Source organism: Prionailurus viverrinus, chromosome B3 (genome assembly GCF_022837055.1).
Source record: "Prionailurus viverrinus isolate Anna chromosome B3, UM_Priviv_1.0, whole genome shotgun sequence".
NCBI classification, from domain to species: Eukaryota; Metazoa; Chordata; class Mammalia; order Carnivora; family Felidae; genus Prionailurus; species Prionailurus viverrinus.
The window spans coordinates 108517756-108534328 of NC_062566.1; the positions used below are offsets into that span (position 1 = coordinate 108517756).

General features: G+C 33.5%; 1 protein-coding gene across 6 annotated transcripts in view; it reads left to right on the plus strand.

The window, feature by feature from the left end:
• The window catches only part of GPHN (gephyrin), a 623769-nt gene that overhangs the window by 308037 nt on the left and 299159 nt on the right, over positions 1-16573 (plus strand). For 3 of the 6 annotated variants that reach the window (XM_047863515.1, XM_047863519.1, XM_047863517.1), the window contains exon 5: positions 7286-7324. The exons of the other annotated variants lie outside the window; for them this stretch is intronic. In XM_047863515.1, the coding sequence (XP_047719471.1) occupies positions 7286-7324 (39 nt within the window). The remainder of the gene's footprint in view (positions 1-7285; positions 7325-16573) is intronic. 6 annotated transcript variants of the gene reach the window in all.

Below are 16573 nucleotides of genomic sequence, written 5' to 3' on the forward strand. Positions count from 1 at the left end.
CCTTTCTACAAATATTTTCCACTTAAGTTATTAGAAATTTTTTCACAAAAATCTCAAATCAATTTTTTTTTTATTTTATAAAATTTGTTTTATAATCAATTTGTCAGAAATCATGTATTTCATCATTTAGGTGTGAGTGTATTGTAAGCCAGGTATCATTTTATGCAGTCATTAGCCATTTTTCTTTCTTGATTATAATGCTTCAAAAATAACAATACTCTGTAAGTAAAATGAAGGAGACATCCTTTACCTGAGTTACTGACTACACATTAATGATTCTCAATTTGTGACTTGTGAAAATCAGTGAGAACTGACATTTAACAGCTTCATCTAAAACTTAACATCAGACATTTTGACAGAAAAATTCCTGTATTATACCAAAAAATATCCTATCTAATAATTTCTGTTTTCGAAAGAAAATTTAATCACTAACACAGGTTGATTAAATTATATCGTTTTCAAGTATATATGATACTCTTCAGGAAACATGGATTCTTTCCCTGGAAAAATATCATATACTGATATTCTAAAACTCTATGAATATTAGAGTTTATTTTGTAGTGCTATGATTGTTTTTTACTAAAATAAAATACCTGTCATATGTGCTAAAGCTAAATATAACCGTATTGAACTAGGATTTTGAGTTTCTTAAAATTGTTCTGTATCAATAGGGTAACTGAACAATATGAAATTGATAAAGCAGAATATCAGAAACCCTTGCACTTGAAACATTTCAAACTAGATTGAATAAAATATATCATTCTTCTGTGGTCAGATATGGCTATAATTTATGCCATTTTAATCTCTTCTTTTAATTTTTATGAAATAGTCCAGGACATAAGAAATATGTTTCCATGTCTTTGTCTTAACATGTTGGGATACACTAACACCATAGAGTCAGATAGACCTGAATTTAAATCCCAACTCTACCACTGTGAAATTAAGGCAAATTAACATGGTCAAACTTCACTTTTTTCATTTACTAAATTAGCTAATGCCTACCTCTCAAGGTTGTTGTTTCTAGTGGTTGAGATAATAAAGGTAGCCAATAATAATAACTAATATTTATATATAGCACTTACTATGTGTTAGCAGCTGTTTTAAGCAAATGTTAATTAATTTAGTCTTCAAAACAACCATACGAGGTATGTGGTTTATATCTATTTTATAGATGGAGAAACTGAGACACAGATCAATTAATTGACTTGTCCAGGGTTATCCAAACTAGTGACAATAATGCATGTAAAATGATCTAGTATAAAACCTGGCACCTTTGTAGATGTTTGGTAAATGTTTATTTTTTTTCTTACCTTTTTCTTCCTCATTTAATTAATATTATCTATTACTTCCAATTAGATTTGACAGCCCCAAATATTTCTCCTACTAACCCTTGTACTTCAGGTATCTATTGCTAGCAGCTAACATACCTCATGGATAGTCTAAAAAATAAAGATATCAGTCAGCATTTCCCCACTACTACTTTCAGGCATGAGACGAAGGAATAAGATTAAGAATTTTTATAGTGTAAATGATATGAGGAATGTGGAGTATTAGTGCAGTTGCGTTAGGTACCTCTTTATATCCTATCTGAACCTGTTTATTTTGTTTAGGTCCCTAAGTCCTCTGTAGTTTAAACTTCTTGGAATTTGGCTTGAAAAAGCTGAGATATATGAGATTCAGGGTAGCTTTTTTGTAATAGCTCACTTTATTCTGGGGTTTATAATTATTTTACAGTATCCATTAAAAAGCAGTATATGTCTCAGAGCATAGGCAACATTTAGGAGCTACCAGTTTGCTAAAAATTAAAGCGTTTATAGTTTTTCTTAGTTTAACAAGTATTATTTTAACAAGTAATAGTGTAACAAGTATTTATCACTGAGTGAGTGCTAATGTACATGTACTCCCCAAATAGTCACCTGACAAATCAAGACGCTATAAATCTAGTATCAGAAATGTTCAGCCAGAAGATTTCTTTAAAGAGGACGATTAAGAGAAAGCCAATTAATCAGTAAAAATTTTGTACAAGTAGAATTTAAGCTAAAATTGAAGGAGAGAAATAGGATTCAGATTAGGAAAGAAGAGGACATTACTAATGGGAGTAAAGAAGAAAGGGAAATGTGTGATCAAACTACAGAGAAAGATAAAATTAAGAAAATCTTCCTGGCTAGAGAAGAGGATTCATTTTACATAGAAGGATGGATAAACGAGACTTATGTTATTTTAATCTCTTTCTTAGAACATCTAGAGTAGCACCATCTGCAGAGATTAAAAACAGCAACTGTCCTTATGCCAAGATTCCTTAGAAGTCAGAATTCATAAGTCTACTATGAAGCAGTACACACAGTAAAATCATGACATTAAGGCTCTCTAAAAGTAGACCCTTTTGAGATGTCATTTATTCAAATACAGATCAACACATTCCTCAGTAGGACTAACTTCATTCTTTTTGAAGATTTTTGTTAATGTTTTTGTTTAGTTGTAAGTCCTAATTTAATTCACAGACCTAGTGACTATACGCACCATTATTTATAGATAAAACTGAAACTGCTGTGAAGCACCAAGTTCCAGTTTTTTGATTTATTGTTTGGAAACCATTTCAGTCAATGTTTATCTTACAATCAACACAATCAAGGAATATTTTCTTATGGATTTCATCAGTAATTTGTCTCAAGTTAGCTTGGTGTTTTATATAAAATTACAAAATATATAAAAAATAGGTAAATCATGGTATCTCAGAGTTTGAGGAGAATTCAAAGGCCATTGTGTTCAAAGTCCTAGTCCCCTTTTCATCATTCCCAACCTTTGTCTGAACATCTCAATCACTACTTCTTCCATCTGGGAGTTTGTTGGTTTTGCAATTCTAATTGTTTGAAAGTCCAAACATGTCACACTGAAACCTGGCACCTTATAATTTCCTAATCAATGTTTGCAATTCTTTTCTGCAATGTACTAAAGAAGGTAAATTCCTTTTTACATGATAATTCTAATATTTGAAGGTAAATGTTACATTTTCCTCTTAAGTCCACATTCTTTTGTAGATTTTCTTTGCATTCATTTGTTTCCATTAGATACAAACTTTCCCAAGACATTCAACCTCTATTTCACTTATACATTATAAAGAAAAACTCCTTGGTATAATTGTACCAGGGGAAAGGTAAAGGTACAAAATTCAATCATTTAGATAAGGTAATTAAGGCAATAAGTGACATTGAATTTAAAACTATTATGTTGAAAGTCTCCTAGTCCACATAAAATCAATACAGAGGGAAAAACACATTGCTCCTCAAGGTCAGAATTTTAGAATTTTGAGCATAAAACAAAAACAAAAATTTCATATATGAAGAACCCATATATAAAATGCTGTCTTCATTCCCTTGATTATATTTCTTAATTGCATGCCTACTCTGTATCAGAATATGTACCCAGCTTTTGGGGGCCCTTATGAAGCAGAGAGATGCTATCAATAAAACATACAAATAAATACAAATATATTTATTATGGAAAATTCTGTATCTAATTAGAGCTCTTACTTGAAAAGCAGTGTTGCCCACATAACCATTTGTGAGGCAGCATAACATAGTAGTTAAGAGCACAGACTACTTGAGTTTGAATCCTAGATCTACCTTTTACTAGTATATGACCTTATACAACTTACTTACCTTCCTATAGAAAGAATAAAACTACTTCCTTATAGGATAGTTATATTATGTGAATTAACATAAGTAAAACACGAAAAAATATTTATTTGCTACATAAATATTTGCTGTTATCACCTACAATATAAAGAGCTGTAGCTTAAAAATAAGTAGATGATGGTTGAATAAATATTGAAAGAATTTTTCTCCAGGGAAAAAAATTAAGCAAGATAGGACATAAAATATACACTGATGTAACTGTGGGAAAGGAAAGAAATAGAGATGACATGCCAAATGTTGATTTTTACCTTGAATTTATCAGAGTGGTAAAATTTTGAAATCATCTTTCTAACTTACCATTACAAGGCTACTGTCATAAAATGGCAGATGCTGGCATAGCAGAATACTTTAGTTTACAAAATATATACTAAGACAATGACAAAAAAAAATCATTCAATATTTTACAAATATAAAATGCCCAAAGCATATTTATCTAGAGATATAGTTACAGGAAAGAAGTTTTTAGGATATCCCTTTCTTCATTGTCTGGTCAAGAATATAGATTCATCTCTCTGTGTTAGACCTCCATTTAGACTTAATGTTGCTTTTCACGCAAAATGTAATAAAATGACAACAAATGAATTTACACCTGTGAAGTCCTCTGAGCTTCTTGGAAACATACCATTGACATACCAACATATTGCCTACCATAAAAAGAAACTGTTAGGGAGTCAGAAAGTGGACTCAGATAACAAATAAACTATTTGGAATGATTCTAATAATTTTACCAGTATTATTTTCTTGTATTAGAACTTGGAAAGAACATGGCTGCTATTAAAGAGTAGAGGACAAACGCCCAGTGGGAGGAGTAATCATTTCAGATAAGCATTAATGATTGACACATAAGTGAGAATTTAGGGGAAGAATCCAAATTCCTTTAAAAAATGCTGAGAAGATAGAAGCAGTAACGGTATTGAAAGGTTGGGTTTTGAAAATGAACTGTTGTCAGTTTCACAAAGATAACAATCCAAAAGAAGCAGTTGATTGTGCAGCAACGACCAACTGATGTAAGAGGACATAAATTATACTTCTTTATGAAGATTAAAGGTAGCATAGTAGTGGTGGATGTCATTGGTATAATTTAAGTGTTTCCCCCTCACCTTTTTCACCCCTTTCCGTAAGTTTGGTTGCAGCATATACTATATATAATATACTTGCATGTCATAATCCTTAGGGTGAAACTTTATGTAAGGAAAGATGAGTCAGGTGATTAGGAGGTGATTTTGAATAGAGTTTTGCAAATTTTTAAAATACTTTTCGACAAAATGTAGACATTTGAACCAATGAGAAAATAACTATTAGTTTTGAATATTGTATAAATCCAATGGAGTCTTATTATAATGTGTTTCTCGCTTGGAATGATTTAAGACTACAGTTATTTAGGAGACCCCATTATAACAAGGTCAGTTCAGTATGACCCCCATTGATGAGGTTCAAAAGAGATTCACATCATGACAATTTCCCACTATAGTTAATCAGGGTATGTTAAACAGGGTTTTAGTTAATTATGTGATACTTTGATATGAGCTCTATTTGTGGGCCCTATTTACTTTCTTGTTCCCTTCCTTTTTGCCATTTTTAAGTCTTACTTATACTATGCTCTATCCCTTAAGATGAGGCTGCTTTATTGTGGGATAGATAGGTGAATGACTATTAATAGTCATTAATGTTATTAAATAACATTTAGAAGAATGAGAAGGTTACTTTTATACATGTGAAAGCAAATCCTAGTATAAATGTATCTTCCCTCCTAGGTGTATCTTGGGCAATAGCAGCAACAGTATTTAACAACAATGCCCTAGTTTAGTGTTGCTCAAAATTTAGTTATTACTCTTTGCCTTCTAAGTATAAAATACCTTTGGACACGGGTCAGCAAATGTATTCTTTAGAGGTCCAGACAATAAATACTTTAGGCTTTGTGGGTTCTTTGTTCTCTGTCATAACTACTCAACTCTGCCAGCCCTGTAGCACAAAAGCCATCATAAGACAGTATAAATGAATGCACCTCATTGTGCCCCAGTAAAAATTCATTTATGGATACTGAAATTGGATTTCATATAATTTTATCATGTCATGATATAAATATTATTATTCTAATTTTTTTTCAATTATTTAAAAATTCAAAGATCACTCTTAGATTGCAGGCAATGCAAAAAACAGGCAGCTAGCAGGATTTGTCCCATTGGCTATGATTTGCCAACCCCTAAAGTGTGCTAGAATCTCCTCTGTTAATCAAAGGTTCATAGTATCTGAGCTTTCAGAAGAATGCTCTGAGAATTTAAGACAGAGAACAGAGATGCCCCACAAGAAATTAACACTTTGTAGATTCAATTATATCTTGAGTGCCTGCTGTATATATGCCAGACATTGTTCAAGATGCTGGGGATACAGCAGTAAACAAGGAAGTCATAAGTTTCTGCCTTTACGAAATTTACATTTTAGTGGGTGACACAAATATAAGTAAACAAGTAAGATGTGTAATATTAGAGATGATATTAAGTACTGTGGATAAAAATAAACCAAGAAAGGTGAATAGGTAGCACAGTACAGGCAGGGAAGAGAGTTGTAATTTTAAAAAGGCCGTCAAGGAAGGCCTTATTGGTAAGGTGACATTTGAGCAAAGACATAAATGAGCAGAGGGAACAAGCCATGGATCATGTAGAATCTGTATGCCACCCTTAGGATAATGGAGAGTTTTGAGCAGAGACACTACATGATTGGACTTATATTTTAATAGGGAAATAATTTAGGAGACTATTGAAATAATCCAGGTGAAAAATGATAGTGACTTAGACCAATAATAGAGGTGAAGGTAGTGAGAAATACATTACTGATATATTTTGAAGATAGAGATAACAGATAAAATAAGAGAAAGAGAGAAGTATAATGTCCAAGATTTTGACTTGGGCATTTGGAAAGATGGAGTTGCCATTTACTGAAATGGAGAAGGCTGTGGGAAGGGTAGATTTGATGAGGAACATCAGTTTTAATTTGGTCATGGAAATGAACTATCCAAGTGGAGATGTTAAGTTGGCAGAGAAGTCTAGACTGGAGATACTATTTTTTTTTAAAGTCATCAGCATCTTGAGGGACTTAAAATCTGTGATGATTGATGAGATCACCAACCTATTTACTGGTATTACTATTTATTTATTGGTATTACTGCCCTTGATTTTTTTCCTCATCCACTTTCAAAGAGGTAGGTAGTTTCTAGTAACCTATCCCCTCTTCCTGTTCACAAATAGCAGGGATCCCATTGAATCAGAAAGTTGACCTACACAGAAAGTATCATTAGTTGGCCATCCTCAAATTTTGCCATGGTATAAACATGGGAGTGAGTTTTCCCAAGTACCTCCTTGCTGGAAACTGTTTGCACTGGAGGTAAGTGTGAAAGGGGAGGTTGTGGGAAATGATGGGGTGAGGGCTTCCTAAACCTTTCCCAAACCTCAGAAATTGCTTGATTTTGAGGAATGGAGAAGGTTCAGGCTGGTTCTTATTTCCCTGAACCAGTTCATACAGCCCTAAATTTGACCTGCTTTCCTCAAACTGGGAGTCAGAAATCCCTTTTCTCTTCTGTTTTTCTGCTGCAGAAATTCCCAACATTCCCATTTTGTGGGCTCCAGAAAGGGGTAAGCGAAGACTTCAATCCCAGCCAATCATTTCCAGATTAATAATTTTTAGTGTTTTGGTTTTTTTTTTTATCATCATAAAGAATGCTTGGACCCATTTTTCCCATCCATTTGATTTCCTTGTGGATTGTTATGTATCTATGTTCTAGGATCATTCTGTATCCCTGGGCAATAGAGTTCAGATTCATCTGCTATTTCCATTTGTGTGCTGTTCTCTTGTGGATTCTCATATGCAGTTTATTGATGAGTGTTTCCTAGATGGAAGAAACCCAATTCAGGAGACTGGCTTTACTCTCAATTTCATCTTTTCCTGAATGGTGTTTTTGTTCCCTGCTGAGAGCTTTTCCTACCCTACACAACTGCTTCTGATGATCTGTCATTGCTTCTCTGCTGTTCTGTCTTATTGCTTTGACTGCCTTTGATTTTCGCCTCTACTTTTTGCCCCACTTTTATGCATCTGCTGAATGATTTGCATTCTTCACTTACTGGTACTTTGTCTATCAGGAAATGGCCTGATACTGCCATATCCATCTGCTATTTTAGCATTTTAGACTACCCAGCATTGTCTATCTGCTCTCCTACCATTCTCCTATATCATGGCCTTCCAAGTGCTATGCTATCTGCCTGCTTGATCTTGTCCTGCCCAATTTATGCCTGTGATATTATAAGTAGGTTCAGATTGTTTAGCACTTCTGCTAACTATCTCCACTTGTCTTGTGCCACTAAGTTGGACTGCTGACTGAGGTTGCTTGACTACTGTCTCCTTTACCTATTTGCTGCCATGGCTGCTTCACTAATTAACTAAAGACATTGCATTCATCTCCTATGTAATCAGACTTGCAACTTGCTGATCGGCTCATATTACTTCCTTTATACTTTTCTGCATCTGGTAAATCACTGGCGTTGTTCCTCCTGTTGTCTTGTAACCCTGATCAGATTTTATTTCCAAGAAAAGTGTTGCCTACGTATTGTCCAAACATATCTTAGAAATAGGAAAATGCTTCACTATTTAACAGTCTAATCCAGTTTACTCCTAAACTGACTTTTAAACTCACTATCACCATCCTTTCTGCCTTTTTATACAACTCCACATTCTTTCCCTTATTTAACAATAGATTTTTTTTCAAATAATTTATCATCTTTGCCTCAGTTGACCTTTGATATCATATATTGTATACTTTTGTTTCTTGTATATAGGATCTTTCAGTGATTTTCCATATATTAAATTTATTTCATAACTTATTTTCCATGATTTTTCTGGGGCTTCATGAGGATGAGTTACTCCTATTAATTTTTCCTTTTTAGTAAGATACAAGAATTTTTTGAAACTTAAAAGTGTCATCTCTAAAAATAATAAATTTAGTTATGATTCTTTGTAGTTAAAGTAGCTTCCCACTGCTCCATTTTTTCCTCTGAGAATATCATTTCTCAGCCACCCCATAATTTATGTAATATCACTTCTTTAGAGATTCTTTTGATGTATTTATCTTTCCCTCCTTTTAAACTATATTTTCTTGTGTGTGGGTAAACTTTAAATTGAATTTCCCCATTATTTGCTAAGTACTTGGCATCTAAGAAGAACTTGAAATACAAAATTATCTGCACTGTGAAGCTTGATGTCTTATTTACTCATATTTCAATGAAAAACAAGACCAAACAAGAAGTGGAGAAGAATTTTGGTGAAATTTGCAAACAATTCAAGAGTCTGAGGAGATTAGAAGTGGGGTGTATATGTATGTATGCAAGTGTGTGTGTGTGTGTGTGTGTGTGTGTGTGTGCGCGCGCGCACGCACATGTGGTGTGTATGTAGATTTTAAGTGTTCTTTATATGTATCCACAACATCATTGTGCTTGAAGTGTGAAATATTCTGAGTCTCCATATTAAATTTTATTTTATTTTTATGGAAAAGAAATGGAAAGGAAAAGGCAAAAGCTAAAAAGAGAGTGATAAATTTAGAGAATATAGAAAAAGGGTATGGACACTTGTTTTTTTCTTTTACTTTAACAATAGAGATAAAACTAGTATCAAGAAAAAGGCTGCTTAGGGGCGCCTGGGTGGCGCAGTCGGTTGAGCGTCCGACTTCAGCCAGGTCACGATCTCGCGGTCCGTGAGTTCGAGCCCCGCGTCAGGCTCTGGGCTGATGGCTCGGAGCCTGGAGCCTGTTTCCGATTCTGTGTCTCCCTCTCTCTCTGCCCCTCCCCCGTTCATGCTCTGTCTCTCTCTGTCCCAAAAATAAATAAAAAAATAAAAAAAAGAAAAAAAGAAAAAGGCTGCTTGCTGTAAGAAAGTCAAGAAAATCATTTCAATAGCTTTTTATTTTTTTTTATTTTGGCAAAATACACATCACATAACATTTACTGTTTTTACCATTTTTAATTGTACAGTTTAGTGGCATTAATACATTTTGTACAGCCGTTACCACTATCTGTTTCCAGAATTTTTCATCATCCAAAACAGAAACTCTCTATACCCATTAAACAGTAACTCCTCGTTCCTCACTCCCCCTGTTTTAATATCTGTCTCTGAATTTGTCTATTCTAGGTGCCTCATATAAGTAGAATCATACTATTTTTGTCCTTCTGTGTTTGACTTATTTCACTAAACATCGTATTTTCAAGGTTCATCCATGTGGTAGCATATACCCATTCATTCCTTTTTAAGACTCATAATATCCCATTTATGTATATACTGCAGTGTGTTTATCCATTCATCTGTTGACAGACAACACTTGAGTTGTTTCTTGGCTATTATGCATATTACTGCTATGAACATTGGTGTGCAATGTCTGTTTTTCTTTACATTCTTTGGGTATTTACCTAGAAGTGAACTCCCTAGCTTTTAATATTCTTGTCTAAGAGGAAATTAAAGACCTCAGGGAAACTATATAAGTAACATGAAAGATGGATAAGTCCAAGATATTGCATTAGGAGCAAAAAATTATAAACTTTTAGAAAGACACAGAATGCCAAGTGAGATTTAGAAGACCTTATGTTCTAAGAATGAAAGGGAGAATAAAATTGGACAGATGTTGGATGTTTGAAGGACAAAAAAAATCATTCTGAACAATGTTGAAAAAAAAATAAACCATCTTGGGGCACCTGGGTGGCTCAGTCAGTTAAGCCAATACTTCTGCTCAGGTCATGATCTCGCAGTTCGTGGGTTCGAGCCCTGCTTCAGGCTCTGTGCTGACTGGAGCCTGGAGAGCCTGCTTCCAATTCTGTGTCTTCTCTCTCTGCCCCTCCCCCACTCTCACCCTTTCTCTGTCTCTTTCAAAAATAAACATCAAAAAAATATACCAATTTTAGGACAGATGATGGCATGTCTTTGAAATGGAATAATGCAGACTTGTAAAGAAGTAGGTATTTAAATGAAGATAACTGGATTGAGATGTGAGAGCTAGGTTAAGTTTAGAGGAACCAGCAATAGGATTAGGAATTCATTTTAAATTCAGTGGTACTCAGTTCTGGACACACAGTTTTCTACCTATAGAGATTTTACTAAAAAGATTGCTAGGCCCAACCCCACCAAAGATTCTGACTCATTAGGCTGGAGATAATGGTTTAGGCACTATGTATATGCATGTGTGTGTGTTTAATCCACTGATAAAACACAGTGTGAGTTAAATTGAACTCTGTACCATAGTGTCCTAGACCTTACAGGAGTTAAAAAGTTGGGAAGAATTGGTCCTTGTCTTCAAGGAGTTTAAAACTGGAGTAGTTTAGTAAGCAAAAAAATTGATTTTGGAAGGAAGACTTTCAATCCATTAGGTGATAATGTTTTCACTTTGTTAACTCAACAATTTTTTGGTGATTTTACATACTTTGTCTTGCTTTTCTCAACCAGGGTTTCTCATCTAAACTATCAAACACAGAAAATGATTTGTGTGACTTCTTAATCCTCCCAAGGGTGGTACATGAATTAGTTCTATTCTATAAGCATAGGAGAAAAGTTAATTCATTACTTCCAATAATTCTCTCAGAACCTATTTTAAACAGGCTTGTTCTATGCTATGTAGTCTGTAAGGAGTACATAACACAAAGATAAGGCCCAAGAGAGGGAAAGAGACATTTAACAAAACAATGAATTTCTAACATCATTTCAAAATTTTGTTATTTTCTTCTACTTCTTCAGGGAAAACGTTCAAAATCAGAGTAATTGTATATAAGGAAATTCTAAGCATCTGTGATTCAGGAATAAGAGTATGTTCTATAATTAATGCCTCATCACAACTGGAGGACTCTGGTAATAGTTTAAATGCCAATAAGAATCTCTTTAATTAAAAACCTGAAGTATTCAGTGGCAGATTAGTGATTCATTGGTAACTGTTAATAAACAGCATTATCTAAACCCAATGTTACTAATTTTGTAGTGGAAGAATAGAAAGTGGTTAGAGAAAAATTGATAACTAATGTTCAGGAGGTTGTTCTTGAATGTTATTGCAAGCACAATGAGGTATTCTCCAGCTGTATATCAATATTGAAAATGTTTGGGAATTTAATTTATACTCACTGTCAACTAAACCTTACTTGAATTCCTGGTGTCAGAATTTCAGTCCTATTCATTAGTTTTTATTATGAATTTGGTTAATTAGCCATTTGAATTAGGAATTTATTTGTTCTCCCTATATTGATGGGTGCCTTCATACTTGAGAGCAGTAAGCTTCATTCCTACTGCTCACTAATTCACAATGATTGCTTTAAAGGAATCTCTTTAAAGTGCTATGCCTAAGAAAGTTTTAGTAACCTGTTTTTCCTCTCATCTCCTGATGTCCTACTAAAGTTGTTTATCTTACCAGCATAGCTGAGGGAGGGTCAAAGTTCTCATGTCAGTAGAGAAGCACTAAAATAGAAATTACATCCAGAATTAACTTGTTTTCTAAAAAAAAATGAATAATTTTAAAAGATTTTGCTTTACTTGTATTTATTCTGGAAAACATTTTTTGTGAAAAATAAAGATTATGCAGAAATTTTAAGGTATAAGATCTGAGATAAAGGAAAATATAAGAGTAACATTTTATTAAATTTATTTTATTAGTAATAAATATACTTCTTCTTTTCATCTCTGAAATCCTGTTTTTATTTTGAGAAAAGCTAAACTGAAAGTTGTATAATGTGTTTCTTTTTTATGAAAGTTAACTTGAAAAGACAGTGTTGTTAACACACTCTTATCCTATAGGACTCAAGTCTTTTGTACATTGAATAACAAAATCCTCTAAATTTCCTTGCAATCAGGAGATTCTTTGTAGGCAACCACGCCTAATAAACAAGTTGTCATTCTTTCCTTTTCACTCCTGAAGAACAGTGGAAGATATTCAGGACCTTACAAGGAAGTTGTAACTTCCTGATACAAACATTTTGTGGAGGTAGTTTTACTCCTTCAGTTTTGAATATAGACAATGACAATAGCAGGCACTAATAACTAGTCTCTACATCCCCTCATCTCTTTTTCTCCTTTTTGCTCTCTGTCCATCAGATATTTCAGTGTTCCTGGAAAAAATTAACCCAGTACACCTGTGGTACAAGAGGTCCTATGGAGTGAGAGATATCATTGAGGGAAAGTTAATTGCCTCAGCTCTGGAAGCTATTTGATGCAAAGATCCTTTATGTATGTTTAATAGTATTTAATTTCATGAATATCAAAATCAATTCTTGAAAAGTTCACTGGTTAGATATTTGGATATTTACAAAATACAAACCACTCCCAAACATTTTGTATTTGTCTCTGAATACTTTTTAGATTTCTTGTAATATTTAGTTTTTATGAAGAAATAGAGTTTATATTCTATTCATATCAGCAGCATAAAAACATCTCAGGTGTTCAAGAATCAGTTTTTCTTTGGTTTGTTCCTAGCTATATTATAGGAGTAAATGTGTATTTACTTTGCAGTTAGAAGTAATAATCTCATTATAGACATCTTAAACAAATATTCTGAAAGAAAGTATCTTTTGTAAGTTAAATTTATATTTTCTCATTCTCAACTTAATGCCTTCTGATCAAAATTAAGATCATTCTTGTGAGGAGATAAAGGCAAAAAGCCTTTTCAGATATCTTGCTTCTCATTATGGTTAGTTACTAAAAACTAAAACCCAAGACCATCTGCAGAAAGCTCTTATGTTATTAACAAGAAAATCTGTCTTCAAATGTTCATACTTCACAGCGTCAGAATATTAAGAACACAGTATTTTGCATGTAATAGGTGTTCAATAAGAACATAAAATGATGACTTTTTATTGTGACACAGTAATAAAGATGAGATTGTAAAGTATTATAGATGAGATTAAAGATGAGAAGAGTATATGGTCATTTAGGGGAAGGAAAAGGTAGGGACTTTTAAATACTTATCTTGCCTTATATTAATAGCCTTAAAAGAAACAACACCTATCTTTTTCTGAGTATAGATTTCTGATTATATGGGTTTTTTTCTAAAAAAAGAATTTGGGAAATATAGGAAAGCAAAATGAAGTAAATGAAAATCACCAATAATTGATACATAATTATTATCTGGGACTAATTCATTAGTTTTCATATTGAGAACCCATCATATATACAGGTTTATATCTTGGGTTTCTAGTTGTTATCATAGCTACTAAAATTTACCGTGTACTTACTACGTTCCAAGCATTGTGATAAGCACTTTATGTAATGTCTTATTTAATACTAACAGCAAACCTACAGAATAAGTACTACTTTAGAGATGAAAAAATTAGTTTTAGAAAGATTAAATCATGAAATAACCCACATCACAGAGCTAGTAGAAGGTGATAGAATTAGAATTTCATCTAGATAGTCTTGACACCATAGCCCTTGCTTTTTAACCACTCTTTTTTTTATATAAATTAAGCTTTTTTTCCATTTAACAACTGTTTTACAAAAAAAATGAGATTTGCCAATCACTACAGAGTATAAGCAAGCTATAATTAATTTCATTTCCTTGTTATTAACCATTTGGGCTCTTTTTATTTCATATCATAGACATTCTCTTTATAAATAAATTGTCAAAAACATCTCTGATTATAACTTTAGAAATATTTCCTTCAAATAGAACAACTGATTCAGAATTAATTCTCATGATACATAACTGCCAAACTGACCTCAGGAATATATGTATAAATTTATATATTCATACTACCAGTTTTTGGAATTAAACATTCATTATATCTAATCTTAACAGCTTGATGGATGAAAATTATTTGGCTTTATTGGCATATTGTAGACTAACAATGAATTAAACACTTTTCTTGTATTTGTCTAGTTTTTTCTTCTTTTGTAAATTGCCTGTTTTTTTTGTTTTCTTTGGCTCAGTAGCCAATTCTTGAAAGTTGATTCTAATTACAAAGAGATGTTTAAGAAATTGGTTGTCGGGGCGCCTGGGTGGCGCAGTCGGTTAAGTGTCCGACTTCAGCCAGGTCACGATCTTGCGGTCCGTGAGTTCGAGCCCCGCATCGGGCTCTGGGCTGATGGCTCAGAGCCTGGAGCCTGTTTCCGATTCTGTGTCTCCCTCTCTCTCTGCCCCTCCCCCGTTCATGCTCTGTCTCTCTCTGTCCCAAAAATAAATAAACGTTGAAAAAAATAAAAAATCTTAAAAAAAAAAAAAAAAGAAAAGAAATTGGTTGTCAGGAAATAATTTTGGCATAATGAGATTTATATTTTAACTATATCATTTTGACTATATCATAAATCTAAACCAGTTTAGGGGCTCCTGAGTGGCTTTGTCGGTTTAGCATCTGACTCTTGATTTCAGCTCAGGTCATGATCCCAGGGTTGTGGGATCAAGCCCCGCATCAGGCCCCACAATGAGCATGGAGCACGCTTAAGATTATTTCTCTCTTTCTATCTCTCTCTCTCTCCCTGCCCCCCCCCCCCCGTCCCTCTCTCTCCCTCTCTCCCTTTGCTCTTCTCTGCCCCTAGTGCTCTCTCTCTCTCTCTCTCTCTCAAATAAAAACTATATATACATAAAAATCAGTTTATTTTCTCTTTTCTCAAGCTCCGTTAACATAAGAGTACTCATTTACAGCAGAGGTCAAGTTCAAAAAAATATCCTGAATCAAAGGCATGCAGTTAATAAAGTACGAATGCATTATTTTCTATCAAGCTAGTTATGTGCATAATGAGGTTTTTTTTCTTCCATAGCTGATGCACAGTGGTTTATTTTATAACTCTTCTTTTCTTATGGGATGCCAATGTTAAATATTGTGTGGATAGAAAATTATTGAAACTTAATATTCCAGAATTAATGATCCATTCATAGATCTAAATCTTAACAAAATAATTTATCATTAGGACATCGAATATACATAGCTACTTTAGCAGTCATGTTTTTTAAATACCAAATATACAATCCTATTTATACATTTTTTTTTTGCTCGGCAAACTCATTTTTCTACATACGAATTCCAAAAGAAACCATATTCTTGCATGCAATTAATGTGAATTACCATTTGATTATCTAGACATTTAAAGCATTTATAGACTTTTTCAGATAGGTAGAGCTTAATTCCCTCCATTGCTCAAAAGAGCCTGTTCTTATTTTAGTTGCCCCTTACATGCAAATCATTTCATGCCCAAAGCTTTTTGGTAAGTGAATCGTTTAACACTTGGCTTGAATTTTTCCACAGAAACATTTATTTATGTAAGTGTTTCTCAACCTGGGGATTTTTTGGTGCCTGAGGAACATTTGGCAATGGCTGGTGACATTTTTGGTTGTTATAACTGAAAGGATGCTACTGACATTAGGTGAATAGAGGTCAGGATGCTGCTAAATATCCTACTATGCCCTGAACAGCCCTTACAACAAAAAAATTTCTATCCTGAATTGTAATAGTGCAGAAATTGAGAAATCCTCATTTAATAATAATATTGAGTATTCACTGACTGCCAGGCACTGTGCTTGGGGTTGGGGACACATGTATAGAAAATTATGATCTTAGCACTGAGGGAAGTTACTAGTTAGGTTGAGGATGGTTAGGAAAGGGAAAGAATTGGATAAATAAACTATTACATGATCATCAGTATAGTAATGGTGTGTTTGTGATATATTAGGAGCAGGATAAAGTTCACCTGAGGGACTTAGGGAAATTTTCAAAGAAATAATATTGGAACTGTTGTTTTTATTGTTCTTATTGTTTGTCTCTTCACTTAAATTTCCAAAAAGCACACAAAAAGTATAGCTAACAGCTTAATGAATTTTTAAGAAATGAACATACCTGTCTGACCAGCATCCAGATCAAGAAACCAGATTATCAGTATCC